This window comes from Rhinopithecus bieti, unplaced genomic scaffold (assembly GCF_001698545.2).
Source record: "Rhinopithecus bieti isolate Rb0 unplaced genomic scaffold, ASM169854v2 scaffold_74202, whole genome shotgun sequence".
NCBI lineage: Eukaryota > Metazoa > Chordata > Mammalia > Primates > Cercopithecidae > Rhinopithecus > Rhinopithecus bieti.
Window position 1 is genome coordinate 86,888 of NW_016827513.1, and position 17,241 is coordinate 104,128.

General features: G+C 40.0%; 1 protein-coding gene across 2 annotated transcripts in view; it reads left to right on the forward strand.

The window, feature by feature from the left end:
• Window positions 1-14,773, forward strand: part of KDM3A (lysine demethylase 3A) — a 52,800-nt gene extending 38,027 nt beyond the window's left edge. For both annotated transcript variants that reach the window (XM_017863824.1, XM_017863825.1), the window contains exons 16-26: window positions 671-866; window positions 2,411-2,583; window positions 2,943-3,179; window positions 4,576-4,747; window positions 5,528-5,615; window positions 6,292-6,422; window positions 11,382-11,501; window positions 11,584-11,723; window positions 12,941-13,117; window positions 13,195-13,329; window positions 14,088-14,773. In XM_017863824.1, the coding sequence (XP_017719313.1) occupies window positions 671-866; window positions 2,411-2,583; window positions 2,943-3,179; window positions 4,576-4,747; window positions 5,528-5,615; window positions 6,292-6,422; window positions 11,382-11,501; window positions 11,584-11,723; window positions 12,941-13,117; window positions 13,195-13,329; window positions 14,088-14,168 (1,650 nt within the window). In that variant the 3' untranslated portion in view covers window positions 14,169-14,773. The remainder of the gene's footprint in view (window positions 1-670; window positions 867-2,410; window positions 2,584-2,942; window positions 3,180-4,575; window positions 4,748-5,527; window positions 5,616-6,291; window positions 6,423-11,381; window positions 11,502-11,583; window positions 11,724-12,940; window positions 13,118-13,194; window positions 13,330-14,087) is intronic.
• The last annotated feature ends 2,468 nt before the right edge of the window (window positions 14,774-17,241 follow it).

Below are 17,241 nucleotides of genomic sequence, written 5' to 3' on the forward strand. Positions count from 1 at the left end.
AAATAATAAGCAATATTGATGATTGGGCATCACAGAATTATATCACATGTAAAGAGAGGGCCTGGACCACAACAGGAGTTTGGATATTTTTTTTCTCCTTCTTATGTATATATAAACTGGCTCTTGCCAGTTTTAAAAATTATTTTCTTCTACAGCAGTCATCTTAGATTTAATTTATGAGTTCTTTTAAGAGCTCCTCATCACATTTTTAAAGCTAAGTCAAAATAGCATTTTCTCTTTCTCTGCATCCTATTTCCTTCTGAAATCACAGCTTTACCTTTCCTGCCTGCCTCATTTATTCATTTTCAACCATGTTTTCTGTGCCTATCCTGGATTCTGGGATGAGTTCATAGGGGAGACAGGCACAAACTGGTCATTTTAAACCAGCATGGTACATAGAGTAATAGGAATAGGTACCAGCAGGGGCTGGTAAAAGGGTGCGCGGGGTAATAGCTTGCTGTGTTTTAAGTTGCTAACATCTCTTCTACCTTGTAGTTACTCTCTACTAGTGCGGGATTACTGCAGCTGTGGGGATACCCAGGGCTAGCTATTAGGTGGTTTTGTTCTGGATATTTATCTCACTTGTCAGTCGGCTATTAGGAGAGAATAAAAGAAAAGGAAGCTGTCATTCTTCAGCTTATGTAAAATCGTCCTTTAATGCTTAACACAGACTTCTTTAGCTGGAGAAAAACCGACTCTTGGTACAGTGCTCCAGCAGAATCCCTCAGTGTTGGAGCCAGCAGCTGTGGGTGGGGAAGCAGTCTCCAAGCCAGCCGGCAGCATGAAGCCTGCCTGTCCAGCCAGCACATCTCCTCTAAACTGGCTGGCAGACCTAACCAGTGGGAATGTCAACAAGGAAAACAAGGGTGAGTGTTTCCTGCTTTCTTGTTTGTTCCTGAGTATTTTAGTCCATTCATGGAAGGACTTGGCAACCTCAGTTGCCGGGAGGACAGTGGTTAGAAGTCCTGTGGAATGGAAAGTGCTTCTCTGGAGTCATCCTGGAACCTGCCACAAATGAAAGTGTTTTTGAAATGCAGTACCAAAGAGGAGAAATTTTTCTGCATTAAAATGTAGAGACTTCTACCTTCTGGCTGTGTTACAGAAGAGAAGAATTGCAGGCCACTTCTTTCATATAAAGATCTGGAACAAAATTTTAATGAATCAAATTTGACACTGTAAATGAAGGAATATTTGAATGTTAGACTACACCTGAATTTCTGGAAAAACCTTTATATAGTTTTAAAAATGTGATAAGGAGCTCTGAAAAGAACTCATAAATCAGGTCTAAGAGGACTGTTGTAGAAAAAAATAATTTGAAAAGCTAGCAAGAGCACAGCTGGTGAGTTTATATATACCTTAGAAAGAGGAAAAAGAATATTCAAACTCCTGTTGTGGTCCAGGCCCTCTCTTTACATGTGATGTAATTCCATGATGCTCAGTCATCAGTATTGTTATTATTTCTGTATTACTGATGAGGAAGCTGAAGCATAGAAACCAGCACATTTGAGCCGAAGTAAGACAATTAGCAAGTGGCTGGAAAAGAATTTAAATTTTTCAAGGTTTTTCCAGAAATGAAGATGTAGTCTGACATTCAAAAATATAGAAGAATCATGGGACAAGATGCAAGAAAACATTAAGTAAAATTCACTACCTGTTTATGATTTACAAAAAACTTAAGAACATTCTTAATCAAGAGTTTAAGCAAAAAAACTGGAGACATCATAAATAATCATTGAATTTTTAAAAAAATTTGTTTTTGAGGTGTTTTGAGACGGAATCTTGCTGTGTCCACCCAGGCTGGAGTGCAGTGGCACGATCTTGGCTCACATTGCACTCTACCTCCCAGGTTCAAGTGATTCTCCTGCCTCAGCCTCCCGAGTAGCTAGGATCATAGAAGCCTGCCACCACGCCCTGCTAATTTTTCTATTTTTAGTAGAGACGGGGTTTTGCCATGTTGGCCAAGCTGGTCTTTGAGGTTTTTTTGTTTTGTTTTATTTTAACAGTTTCTATGTTTAAGACAGAGGATATCTATTACCACTTTTTATTAAGCATTGTACTGGAAGTCCTGGTCAGTGCATTGAGGGAAAAAAAAGTGTAAAGAGAATGCTGCCAGTATTTGTAGACAGTACAAGCAAAAAATCCAAAAGAATCTACATTTACTAAACATTTGTCAGGGTTGCTAGATACAAAGGTCAATTTACAAAATTCCGTTGTACTGGATAGTTATTGTTTTAACCTCAATGAGGAATCCTTGTCTAAGTAAGTCATATCATTCATACTTATCTCCTAAAGTTTTTTTTTGTTCCAGTAAATAGAAAGCAAGTTCTGAAGTAATTCTGTTTGTAGAATACTAATAAGGGATTTGCCTTTCAGAATATTTTTTCATCTGGATGTTTTGGTTTTATTTTAGAAAAACAACCAACGATGCCAATTTTAAAGAATGAAATCAAATGCCTTCCACCCCTCCCGCCTTTAAGCAAATCCAGCACAGTCCTCCAAACGTTTAACAGCACAATTTTGACACCCGTAAGCAACAACAATTCTGGTTTCCTCCGGAATCTCTTGAATTCTTCTACAGGAAAGGTATATGTTTGTTTGTTGGTACTACATGTTGTAAAGTTGAAAACAGAACAGGAAGAGAGTAGAGAAGTTGGAACTGAAAGTAGAAAGGAGACTGAATCACATACTTACCTTTGTGGGTTCAGAAGGCTTGAGTCATTGGAAGATAGGTTTTATGGGACTATAGTTCTGGGCCAGGCCACTTTCTTATGTTACCTCACTTCTGTGAGTTGTCAAGTGGGGACAGGGGACGTGCCTCTTTGCCTGGGGGACCTGGCTTAGAATCTTCTGGATGTGTAATATATACTCATCATGATGGGAATGGGGTTTCTTGATGGTAGGGGAATGACATATTTGAGACTTTTGTTCTTTCTCCAATTCAGACAGAAAATGGACTCAAGAATACACCAAAAATCCTTGATGACATCTTTGCCTCTTTGGTGCAAAATAAGACTTCTTCTGATTTGTCTAAGAGGCCTCAAGGACTGACGATCAAGCCCAGCATTCTGGGCTTTGACACTCCTCACTATTGGCTTTGTGATAATCGCTTGCTGTGCTTGCAAGACCCCAATAATAAGAGCAACTGGAATGTGTTTAGGGAGTGCTGGAAACAAGGACAGGTAATGTAGGCCTCCCATCCTCCAGCCCTATTCAGAACCCCCTTCTCAGTTCCTTTGGCAGACTTCTGACACCACCACCCCAGCCTTCTCCCACCCCTTCACCTTCTGTTTTATTCTTTATTGTTTAGGTGTATATAATTAGGTCAGGATGTGGCTGTGGGTCTTCCTTTTTAAAGCAGATGGTCCTAAATTGATTTTTCCATTCAGGTTTTTATTGCTTCCTACCAGTCCCCGTTGGGTTTTTGATGAGGGCATCCAGGCTTGGTGATTCCTATGGTAAACCTCAGCAGAGGAAGTGAGAGTGTGACTACAGGCTGATGGGATTTGGGAGATTAGACAAAATGTGGTAGAAAATCATGCACCCCTCTTAACCTGAATGGAAAGCCTGTGCTGAAGGCAATTCTAGGTAGGCTAGGGCCGTGTAGTGTCATATAGTCCCCAGGTGCTTGCTTTAAAGGGCAGTGTTGTTGGATCTTAAGTGTTGGTTAATATCTTTAGGGGAATTTCTAGGCCTGCTTCTGTGCTTTCTTGTTTTGGTTCTGTTTTCTGGATCTTTGGCTTCTCTGTTTGGCCAGATAGGGTCTTTGCTAAAGGAATACTCTGCTCTCTTGGACAAGGATTTGGGAGAATTGCCAAACAGAAATATGTGAGTGTTTAACCAAAATAAATTTTCAAAATGTTTTTCTCCATCTAGTGTACTAATAGGATTTGCTCCTTTAATCATATATAGACAAGAAACAAAATGATGAGCTGAATACAGTGCATCAGCAGGCTTTCTTGCTTGTTGCCAATATTTTAAAGTTAGACTGTTTCACGTAAAGTTAAACTATAAAGTTAGACTATTTCACATAAAGTTAAACTATAAAGTCACATAAAGTTAAACTATAAAGTCACATAAAGTTAGACTATTTCATTTAAAGTTAGACTATTTCTCATAAAGGTTAGAGCTTCTGGGTTGTCTTAGACAGCCAAAAGATTTGGCACCCTCACACAGCCAGTAGTAGTGAGGGGTGTCACCGACCATATTCCTGCTTGGCAGTCACAGGCTCAAGTATAGTGGGGTCACCCTGTTTCGCCAGTGACTGGTGTCACTGGACACTCCTTCCAGCCCTTGTCTTCTTCACAGTCCGTCTTGCTGTGAGTAATGGAAAGGTGATCCTTTGTGCTAGATGCTTACCCATGTAGTTTTGAGAGCAAGAGGTGTGTAAGCAGATGAATGGTGAAGGTTGGAGGTGCTTCGGGAGCTCAGAGAACTAAGCCTAAACTGTCACATCACCATCTGAGATGGAGCATCAGCTCCATGGAAATACACCAATAGCAGTGTGAAGAGGGACGGCCTTCGGGAGTGGGACAGAGCTGCCAGAGTTCAGACTAAAGTCGTCTTCTCTTCATTTAGCCAGTGATGGTGTCTGGAGTGCATCACAAATTGAACTCTGAACTTTGGAAACCTGAATCCTTCAGGAAAGAGTTTGGTGAGCAGGAAGTAGACCTAGTTAATTGTAGGACCAATGAAATCATCACAGGAGCCACAGTAGGAGACTTCTGGGATGGATTTGAAGACGTTCCAAGTATGTATAAAAGATCTTTTAAGGGGCTTGAGGATGTGAAAGGAGGGAACACAGGAATGGCAGGAGTCTGAGACCCATCAGTGGCAGCTGCAGCATTTTCCAGGATTTTGGAGTTTAAAATTAACATCTCTCCTCCCCTTCCTTGTTACAATGTTTATGCTTTTAAACTCTGAGGCATTATTACCTGTTCTGTTTGTCTTTGTTGTCCCTGGACAGAACATCAGATAGGGTCAGTCTCTCTCTCCGAGCAGAATAAGTAATTTGTTCCATGCTGACCTCAGAAAACTGGGTTTACTAAACACCTGTGACCTTTGATTGCTGACGTGCATTGCTGTTGATTAGTTGGGATGCTGCTCACTTCTTCCAGAACACTGTAGAGGAGGAGCAGATTGGATCGATGACAGCTGTCGAAACACCACCTACCTGCAGTGGGCAAAAGGGAGTGGCTGAATCTCCCAAGAACGAGTAGCAGCTTAATAAGCTTCTAGGAAAGACAAGGCCCTGACACAAATCCGTTAGTTGGTGATCTTTATTTTGCTGCACCTTGCTGCCTTCTGGGTACAAATGGATTTCTTTACACTGCAGAAATAAAATGGTGGATAGTTGGTAAGAGGGGAAAAATAAGGAGTAGTAATATTTGTATACTAAATTTATCAGGTTATGAAAATTTTGCAGAGATAAATTTCTTTGTATTGTTGAGGCATAAAATGCTACTTTGTCATTTATTTTGGTCTGTTTCTGAGTTATAAATAGTAACAGTTCATTCTGGTTACCTTTCAGATCGTTTGAAAAATGAAAAAGAACCAATGGTGTTGAAACTTAAGGACTGGCCACCAGGAGAAGATTTTAGAGATATGATGCCTTCCAGGTATGATTATGAAGGTGGGGAGAGATGATTCTGTCCTTGACTTGGTAGGATAGTGAGAAAATAGTTTTCAAGGAAATAACAAAAGTTCTGTAGTTATACTGCTGCTGATTTTTCATTTCTAGTCTGTAGTCATTGGAGGCATGTTTATTTTAGATGAGATGAGGCCTATTTTAGGCCTGGCTAATGGAACACCACACATTTTCCGTGGTAGGCCCTACTAGAGAAGAGGCTCACTTTTTCTTACAAGGCTGATTTGGAGGCAGTTGTGGAATCTGATGTGTAAGGGTCAGAACAGTATAGTCACAGCACTGAGTTAGACAAGAAGACATCTATTGGGTGGATCTATTTTCCTGATTGAGCTTGAAACCTTGAAAAGGGTATCATAACTAATCAATGATGTATCTCTAAGCATAACTTTTTGTCTAGAATTTATTGCTGACATCTTTTGTCTGAACTGTTACAGCCGATTTTGACACGTTTGTGTGTTGTAGGAGAGAAAGAAGACATGTTTGTTTGTAACTACTGTAATTCTAATCTTAAATATTTGATGGCTCTCTCTGTCTACATGGTCACAGATATATTTGTTCCTTTTGGTGTAAAAGGAACAAAACAGGTTACACAATAATGAATTAGAAAAGCAATCTTATTTTGCAAATTCCTGGTTCTGTTGTTCTAGGTTTGATGATCTGATGGCCAACATTCCACTGCCCGAGTACACAAGGCGAGATGGCAAACTGAACTTGGCCTCTAGGCTGCCCAACTACTTTGTTCGGCCAGATCTGGGTCCCAAGATGTATAATGCTTATGGTAAGGAGGAGATGGCTAACTTTAAACTGGAAATAAAGCAACTGAAAATGTTTGGAAAATTGATTTTGTGGGAGGGAAAGGTGGAAAACACTCATAATCTTAATGCTTAACACAGCCACAGCCTTCACTTTTACATATTTCTTTTCATTCCCTGGCCACATGTTTGTGTATTTCATTTTCATAGTTGCAGTTGTAGGGCATATGCAATTTTGTGTTTTTCCCTTTACTATACCTAATTTTACGTTGTAAACTCTTGACATGTTATGTAAGAGTCTTTAGATCACTTTTAATGGTGTGTGATACATCATTGAAAGAATGTACTTTTATTAGTGATTTCAGTGTTCGGACATTTAGGTCAATCTGCTAGCATTCTAGCTGTCTTAACATCTGCTACAATTAAATGCAGTGTTCTATATTGGTGAGTAGAAGTTAGTTACTTAGGATTCAAAGTACCCTTTGAATTGGACTTTTATTCTTTTGACATGACTCAATACTGTCTAACAAGGAGGATGCCTGGGATAAAGATTGGTTTCTCCATTTATCAGAGCCTTCTTTCATCATTATAACTGTGATCTTTATCAGTTTTACACATGGCCTTTAATTAGGGCTGGATTCGAGTTGGCCATTTTGAAGGAATTATTTGTTGTTGAATGCAGCTCTAGTTGTTTGAATATTTCAGTGAATTTTATTTACTAATTTTTATTATTTGGCCCCTACTTTTCCAGTCCTCTTGGAAATTATTTATTTATTCTTCCCATAATTACTTCCATGTCACTTTCCATTTCTAGCCTTAGACCTGTGGGTGTCCTTTTCAAAAAGGACAAGGTCTGTTGTTGTCTTCACCGTGTTCTCCAAAGACTGTTGGGGGAGGGGAGGAGAAGAGGGGCAAGGACTCCAGCCCCACAATTCTGTTATGTTGAGTCAGCTCAGGGAACCGCCAGGAGTGTAGTTGGGGACTGTTGTGACAGGGGAGTGTTTTTGTTTGCAAGCTCCCAGCAGTCTCCATGCCCAAGATAGTTCTGCCAGGGTAGGGGTAGAGTGAGAAATGGTGTGTGGGTGAGAAGACCTGGTGGGCACAAGGCCTTTTGCCTGTTCCTCACTTCTCAGGTCTCGGTGAGTCCTCCATGTGCTGTGGGTCTGCAGTGTGCTCTCTCGAGGTCCTGTCCCTCGAGCCCTTCAGAGACTGATTAAAGCAGCTGGTTGGGATCTTGAGCAAACTTATGTGTATGAGAGCATTTTCCCAATATCATGTGATACTGTAGTTTTATCCATGCATTGTAGAAATCCTGAAGCTTTAAAGGTGGGTATCTGAGAAATTTTCAAAAGAATTGCTTGCGTGGTTTAACTAGCTTGGCAGCAGGTCTTTTCCCGTAGACACTAATAGATGGCAGTGTTACTCTATAAAAGCTTTTCCTATGACAAAAGGGTTCCCATCCAGAAGTAAGCATTCAGGGAATGAAAATAATGAAGATGTGTTCATTTTCAAACACCTTATATCTTATTGTAAACATCATTGAAGAGTGGTCTTTTCAAAGGTTGGGTGATTGAGCTGTGACTCTTCAATCAGAGTAAGTGCAAAGGCCCTTTGGAGAGATCATATAATCCAGCCTCTCTTCAGCTCCTGCAACACTCCCCCCCCGCCCATTTTGCAAATGAGGACCAGGACTTGAGGACAGTAGAAGGGACATTGACCTGTTCAGGATCTCCAGGGGTCAGCTAGTGGCAGGTCTGAGACTAGTACTTAGATCTCCTAATTTCCAAGCTAGAGCCCATTTTCCTATTCTTCCTCTACTCTAACTCCCCATCACCCAACAGCCCCTACTATTTCAGCTTTTTTCTCCCTTAAAAGTCCATGGTGTTTTGTTTCAGGATGTTTTGTTGTCTAGCACTCCTTTCCCTTTGACCATTATGTTTTTACAATTTTGGTTTCATCTGAGTTTACCATAGTTTAGAGTCTGGTTTTATCAATGTACAGTTACCCATGACTGGGATTTGATGGACTTTGGGCCAGTGGCTGGACAGCAGTTTTTTCCTTCCCCGTTTTGCAGTGGGGCACTGGCCGGATCAGCAGGCAGCCAGTCCCTGCCAAGGCTTTTCCTCCTAGTCTCCTTTCCTTACTTTTCTTCCCAGCTCCATCCTCTTCCTATTGCCCTTAGTCTTAACCATCATCTTCAAGTTTGTGTTTATCGTTCGCTTATATTTATACTTTTAACATATATACTTGTATTCCTGCACAATATTCTTTGTTTTTACCTGCTTTTGAACTTCATATAAATAGAATCAGATTTTTTATAGTCATCCATGCTATCATATAATAATATATCATCCATGTGTTCATTTTATTCATTTTATTTCTATTACATTAATTGCTTTTTTCTGAAATTTGGCTTTTTATTGTGGAACTATTTTTCAAACACACTGAAAACTTGAGAGTCTGGTAGTGTATCGGGGAAACCCCACCCCTGATATTCAACGTGGGTTCTTTTCTATTTCCCTAAGCGTCGACTGGTCTGAGAAATAAAGGGGAAGAGTACAAAAGAGAGAAATTTTAAAGCTGGGTGTCCAGGGGAGACATCACATGTCGGCAGGTTCTGTGATGCCCCCCAGCTGTAAAATCAGCAAGTTTTTATTAGCAATTTTCAGAAGGGGAGGGAGTGTACAAATAGGGTGTGGGTCACAGAGATCACATGCTTCACAAGGTAATAAAATATCACAGAGCAAATGGAGGCAGGGTGAGATCACAGGACCACAGGATGGGGCAAAATTAAAATTGCTAATGAAGTTTGCAGTTGTCATTGATAACATTGTCATTGTCATTGATAACATCCATTGTCATTGATAACATCTTACCAGGAGACAGGGTTTAAGAGCAGACAACCTGTCTGACCAAAATTTATTAGGCGGGAATTTCCTCGTCCTTATAAGCCTGGGAGTGCTACAGGAGACCTGGGCTTATTTCATCCCTTTGGCTTTGACCGTAAAAGACAGCTGCCCCAAGGGGCCGTTTAGAGGCCTCCCCTCAGGGGCGCATTCTCTTTCTCAGGGATGTTCCTTGCTGAGAAAAGAAATCAGTGATATTTATCCTATTTGCTTTTGAAAGAAGAGAAATACGGCTCTGCTCCTCCCAGCTCACCAGCAGTCAGAGTTTAAGGTTATCTCTCTTGTTTCCTGAACACTGCTGTTACCCTGTTCTTTTTTCAGGGTGCCCAGATTTCATATTGTTCAAACACACGTGCTCTACAAACAACTTGTGCAGTTAATGCGATCATCACAGGGTCCTGAGGTGACATACATCCTCCTTAGCTTACAAAGATGATGGGATTAAGAGATTAAAGTAAAGACAGGCATAGGAAATCACAAGAGTATTGACTTGGGGAAGTGATAAGTGTCCATGAAATCTTCACAATTTATGTTCAGAGACTGCAATAAAGACAGGTGTAAGAAATTATAAAAGTATTAATTTGGGGAACTAATAAATGTCCATGAAATCTTCACAATTTATGTTCTTCTGCCATGGCTTCAGCTGGTCCCTCTGTTCGGGGTCCCTGACTTCCCGCAACACATTGTTCAAACACACGTGCTCTACAAACAATTTGTGCACTTATTGTTCAAACACACATGCTCTACAAACAATTTGTGCACTTAACGCAGAGTCCTGAGGCAGCATACATCCTCCTCACCTTACGAAGATGACAGGATTAAGAGATTAAAGTAAAGACAGGCATAGGAAATCACAAGGGTATTGATTGGTGAAGTGATAAGTGTCCATGAAATCTTCACAATTTATGTTCAGAGATTGCAGTAAAGACAGGCATAAGAAATTATAAAAGTATTAATTTGGGAAACTAATAAATGTTCATGAAATCTTCACAATTTATGTTCTTCTGCCATGGCTTCAGCCAGTCTCTCCGTTGGGGGTCCCTGACTTCCCACAACAGTAGTGACTCCATATAACTCATCACCCAGTTATGTAAGAGCTTTCAGCTTTTTGCCATAATTGTTTCATTGTCTCCTCTCCTTAAATTTTTTCATCATCCTCTCATCTATACTATGATTTCACCCTAATACCAAATGCTTTACCTATTCCTAGGGCTGATATTTCAGCAAGCTGGAAAGAAAAAGTACAACAGGGTTCTGGGGCCCTGGTCCCAACTTGGAATGAAGAAATGTGCCCTCTCAAAAGTGTAGCCCCTCTAAAACCACAGCCCCAGGCAAGCCAGAGATAAAGCCTTCCTCCAAAACAGTATTGTGGGGCGTTTTCAGAGGCTGGCAGGTTAGAAAACAGCCGCTGCTTGCTCACTACAAGCTGTGCTTCTCTCAACTGCCCAGCCTAAGAAGCAGAGTCCTAGTGTTAGAATGGGTTACCCAAGGTGACTGCAGGGTAAGCTTCAGGATGATTGCTGAGCAAGGTGAGACTTCTCCTGTGAGCAAGGAATTAGCCACAGACTATGAACACTGGAGGGACCTGTCGTTCTGAATCACTCCTCACCCCTCCTCTTTTACAGTTGAGAGAACCAAAGAATGCGTTGGGCAGTGTTCCTTCTTATACTCATGATAGCCATTTGAGGTTCCAGGTTTGTGTGTGTGTGTGGGTGGGGGCTTTCCCTTGGACTCCCCATCTTGAGTGGTCCTTGGGCTTTGCCTCTTGTCCCAGAACTCCTAGGGTATGGCAACAATCAGAGCCTGAGCTCACTTGATTTAGCAGATGTCCTTTTGGCAAATCCCACCTTCAGAAGCCTGCTTTACCACTTCCATTTCCTGCTGTTTTTGGCTTCTGAGTATTCCTTCTTTTCTTGCTAGCACATTGATAGGTTAAAGATTTTTTTTTTGCAATAGTTTGATCCAGAATTTTTATTCTCAGCAGAAGAGTCAATCAGGGACCTACCATCCCCCAGGTAGTGGAAAGACTATGGCAGCCTTTGTTGTCTTCCGTAAACTTAAGGCACTTTGTTTTTGCAGGATTAATTACTCCTGAAGATCGGAAATATGGAACAACAAATCTTCACTTAGATGTATCTGATGCAGCTAATGTCATGGTCTATGTGGGAATTCCCAAAGGACAGTGTGAGCAAGAAGAAGGTAGGGTGCTGAGCATAAAAGGAGGGCTTACTCTTTGAGCCAGGGCCTGTGGTCTGATATTTGCTTTCTCTTCTTGCTCTAGAAGTCCTTAAGACCATCCAAGATGGAGATTCTGACGAACTCACAATAAAGCGATTTATTGAAGGAAAAGAGAAGCCGGGAGCACTGTGGCACATATATGCTGCGAAGGACACAGAGAAGATAAGGGAATTTCTTAAAAAGGTGTGCTTTTTATGGCGTGTGTGAACAGAGGAATAGAGAATAGCAGTATTAAGTTACATGTGGTGAACTGACTGGCTTGGCTAGGGGAACTGTCACGACCTGAAAAGTTAAATCTGTACCTGTCAGATTGAATAGGCTGAAGGTGGTTGCTAAGGAACAAGGATTCTAAATGATTAGGGTTACACTCCTAAAAAAAAGCAGGCCTTGTCTTTTATGGCTGTGTTTTGTGTTAGAGTGCATTTAGAGATTTTTGTTCTCTGCTTTCAAGTTACTGCATCTGATCATCTCCCAGCATCTATTTGTTTTTACTGCCTTAAGAATCTGAGCACTTCAGAGGTGCATGTATCCTTGGCCCTGAGTGACCATGTTCTGAGTGAGTTACTAAGTTTGGTTTTGTCCACTCTCATGTAGCAAGTGACCCTACTTGTCATTAGCAAGGGATGCAGGGATTCAGAAGATTCTAGGTTTCCCCTGTAGTTGGCAGGTTTTTTCAGCAAGGGCTATGTGTGGAAATTCTAGGCAACTAGAAAGATGAGACATGTTCAGTTTTAAACTTGTTTGGCACTGAGGCTGCCAGTTGCAACCCAGGTGTCTTTGGCTAATATGCTTCAGTCATTCATGAGTCTTGGATATGAACATTCCTAACCTGTTAGCTGGCCCCAAGTATGTCTTTAACAAGCATTTGTTTGAATCAAGGTGTTTCTGGCTAAGGATCATTTGGCTCTTGCAGAAAACTGGCTTGGTCACCATATTGTTCCTTTGATATTGTCACTCTGAGTCTCTGCTTTACCAGGTACTGGATCAAGGATAAACGGGTCTAATCTGCAGCTGTCTTTGGGACTGTTTCATAAGTCAGATTAAGTGAAGACAGGTTTCTAATAACTTTAAAACAAGTTCATTTATAAGGAGCCTGAGCCTACTTATGTTTAAAAGTCTAGACTAAAATATTGTTTAAATACAGTATTTACAAACTTATACAGAGCCTGCCAGGCATGGTTTATGGGAACTGACATCAGAGAAGCCACATTTTCCTCGGCCTCCTTCTGTTGGTTCATTCAGCTGAAGTCTTCCAGTACTACTTGTCTTTTTCTGCCAATGGGGGCACTTAAGTTGAAGAAGGCCTGACATTTATGAACTGCCAACACTGTTTAGAGGAAAAAAATGGCTTATTGGGCCTTAGCATGTTACTGTTGCATAACATTTTGAGTGTATTCTAGGTGTCAGAAGAGCAAGGTCAAGAAAACCCAGCAGACCACGATCCTATTCATGATCAAAGCTGGTATTTAGACCGATCATTAAGAAAGCGTCTTCATCAAGAGTATGGAGTTCAAGGCTGGGCTATTGTGCAGTTTCTTGGGGATGTGGTGTTTATCCCGGCAGGAGCTCCACATCAGGCAAGAATCATTACTTTTTCTTTATTCTCTTTATAGTATGAACTTTTGGGTTACTGATATCACTTGCTGTTTTTCAGGTTCATAACTTGTATAGCTGCATCAAAGTGGCTGAAGATTTTGTTTCTCCAGAGCATGTTAAACACTGCTTCTGGCTTACTCAGGAATTCCGCTATCTGTCACAGACTCATACCAATCATGAAGATAAATTACAGGTAAAAATAGCACCAATTCCTAGCATTCTCTGGCTATGGCTTCATGGCCCATTCTTGACCTTTTAAAGAGAGTCAGTGGACTTGGCCATATCGTACTTAGTAGCACAGTGAGTTGATGAACTTACTTTATATCTAGTACCACTATCTGCTTAAATGAGGGAGGAACAAGAGGAAATCTCACCTTGGTTTGATTTGATATTGTTTAGAATCTGTAAGGAACTGTCCCCACAGAGAAAGGCCTTAGTACTGAAAATGGATAGATTTGTCTTCTGACCTTGGCCCAGCTGCCTGTCAGGGGTCATGAACACAGTTCTTAACCTTCAGTGCTGCAGTGTTCTCATCACCCTTAGGTAGAGCAGAACTGAATCTCTGAGACTGAAAGAGGTCTGAAGGGGTGGTATTTTCAAAAGGATTTCAGTAATGAATTATGTAACATAATTTCATGTTTGGAAAATTAGGGAAAAATAATAAAGCTGTACCTTGGAGTTGCCTCTCCCTGTACTCACTGTGAGTAGGTCTACGTGGCATCAAAACCTTTAAAAGGGGGAAAATGAGCTTTTTAAGTTCTTGAAATTATGGGTTTAAAATGTATATGAAATACTGGTCTGAAGGAGCCCAGGGACCTTTGCAGTGTTGACATTTCATACGAATATTGAATTTTAAATTCTGCGAGAAGGTAATAAAATTGGTAGAAGTTTATTCTTAGTGACAGGTTTCAGATTTAAATGTAAAATGACCATATTTTCTATTATTTTTAGGTGAAGAATGTTATCTACCATGCAGTGAAAGATGCAGTTGCTATGCTAAAGGCCAGTGAATCCAGTTTTGGCAAACCTTAATCTCCCTGCACATTGGAAATGAATTACAGGCAGCTGTTCAAACTCTTCAGGCAGGATTCCTGTGGACTTTTGAGATTCATGTTACCTCATCTTCTTTTTTAAACTGTACCCAACTTGTGAGGGTACTCTGTCTAACGTATATTTCTAGTGTTTACAGACAGTAAATGTGTATATGTGGTAACTATTTACAGAACATGCATCCTTAAACTGTGACTTCTCACCTAGTGCAGAACTTTTACCAGGCTGTAAAAGCAAAACCTCATATCAGCTCTGGAACAATACCTGCAGTTATTCTCCAGCTGTTTGGACAACTTAGATTGGGTTTATAACTATTAGGAATCACTGCACAGTTTACTTGGGTTGTATTTTGTTTTGTGTCTGAGTCCCCTCTCCCTCATCCCTTAGGGTCCAGAAGAGCAATGGAGGAAGTGACAGCTCATGTTGCAGTTCTTATTGTATGGCATAGGATTGGGATTATATAGCAGAAATCAACTACTGTACAATTTCTTGGGGTTAACCATCTTTAGTTAAATGGAATTTTAATTTAAATGAAGCTTTGCTAATTTTAAGTGTTAAGCATTTTGCATTAAAATATTCATATAATATTTTGGCTCAGTTTATTGGCATTATCCTCTCATTGTGGTTTCAACACAACTTTCTTCAAATGCAGGTGTAATGAATTGCTCCAAGAACTCTTCTCAAAAGTGAAGAAGTTTGATGCTGTAGTGATTTTCTGAGTGATTATTACAAAGCTAACATGGAAATTCCTGCTCAGCCAGGTAGAAACCCTGTCACACTTTGTCAAGGAAACACCACCAATTAAATTTAGAAACAGGAATTAACCAAGAAACCAAGTAGTGCCAGGTTAAATGGTTCTAAAAAGGTAAGTAATGAAACACTTTGTCTTCTGGCCCTTCATAATGAAAGTTTATGAAGGAAAATGAAATTAAGTTCTATGACAGTACTACCTGTGAAGGAAAAAAATTCACAAAGAAGCACCTTTTGTTAGCCCACTGATTCTCCGAGGCCACTCTTTCATTTAATTTCTTTAAAAAAAAGGAATTAAACATTGAAATCAGGTAGTACATAGGCAAACCCTAGAACCTGAGTTTTAACTTGTGAGCTGAGTAGGAGGCCAGAGGATCAGTATTAAATTTAAAAACCCATTGCCAAATCTAAGGTCAAAAGATTTGCTCTTATGTTTTCTAGGAGTTTTAAAATTTTAGCTCTTAAATCTTTGACCTATTTGGAGTTAATAATTAAATATGGTGTAAGGTAAAGATTTAACTTCATTTTTTTGAATATGGATACCCAGTTTTCCCAGCAACATTTGTCAAACACTGTTCTTTCCCCCATTGAATGGTCTTGGCACTCTAGTTAAAAATCAATTGATCGCAGATGGGAAAGCATATTTCTAGGCTCTCATATTCCATTGGTCTGTGTATCTGTCTTTATGCCAATACTGCACTGTTTTGATGTCTGCTACTTTGTAGTAAGTTTTAAAATCAAGAACTGTGAGTTCTCTAACTTTGGTCTTCTTTTTCATGATTGATTTAGTTAGGGTCACTGGAAATTCTATATGAATTTTGGGATCGGTTTTTTTATTTCTGCAAGAAACACCATCTGGGTATTGATAGAGATTGCATTAAACCCGTATGTTGCTTTGGGTAGTGTGTCATCTTAACAGTCTACTTCTTGCAATCCATGAGCGTGGGATGTTGTGTTTCCATTTATTGGTGTCTAATTTCTTTCAGCAATGTTTTGTAGTTTTCAGTTGTATGAGTTTTGTACCTTCGTGGTTAAATTTATTCCTAGGTATTTTATTCTTTTTTTGCTATGATAAGTGAAATTATTTTTCTTCTTGTATTGCTAGCATTTATAAATGCAACCGATTCTTGGCATTGATTTGTATTTTGCAACTATACATATAAAATCATGCCATCTGTGAACAGGGATAATTTTACTTACTCCTGTATATAATCTGGATACCTTTCTTTTTCTTGCCTAATTGCTCTGGCTAGAATTTTCAGTTCCATGTTGAATAAAAGTAGTAAAAGTGGGCATCCTTGTCTTGTTCCTCATCTTTAGGGGAAAGCTTTCAGAGTGACTTAGCTGTGTATTTTTCATCTATGGCCTTTATACTGTTAAGGAAGTTCTCTTCTATTTTTTATTGTTTTCTTTTTTTATCCTGAAAGGGTGTTGGATTTTGTCATATGTTTTTCTCTGCAACAGTAGAAATCACGTTTTTCCTCCATTCTTCATTCTATTAATGTGGCATATACACTGAATAATTTTCATATGTTGAACCACCTGTCTATTCCGAGGATAAATCTCACTTGGTTGTGGTGTATACTTCATTTAACAGGCTACTGGACTCGGTTTTCTAGTATTTTGAGGATGTCTGCATCTGTAACCATAAGGGTTTGTTGTAGTTTTTCTTGTGGTATCTTTGTCTGAAATTGGTATCAGGATATTGCTGATATATTGAGATATAATTGTTTATAGCATTCTTTTAAAATCCGTTTTATTTGTGTAGTGGTGGTTTCTCCTATTTCGTATCTGATTTTAGTAACTTCTGCCCTCATCCTCATCCTCCTATAGTCAGTCTAGCTCTAGGCTTGTTAATTTTGTTGGTATTTTTATAGAACTGTCTTTTGATTTTGTTGATTTTTCTGTAGTTTTTCTGTTTCCAATTTCATTTATATCTGCTCTAATCTTTGTCCTTTTGCTAGCTCTGGGTTTAGTTTGTTTCTCTTTTTTTCTGGTTCCTTAAGGTGTACAGTTAGGTTATTGCTATGGTCTGAATGTTGTTGACTCTCAAAATTCATATATTGAAATCTAATGCCCAATGTAATAGTATTAAGAGGCCGGGCGCGGTGGCTCACGCCTGTAATCCCAGCACTTTGGGAGGCCGAGACGGGCGGATCGCGAGGTCAGGAGATCGAGACCATCCTGGCTAACATGGTGAAACCCCGTCTCTACTAAAAAATACAAAAAACTAGCTGGGCGTGGTGGCGGGTGCCCGTAGTCCCAGCTACTCGGGAGGCTGAGGCAGGAGAATGGCGTGAACCCA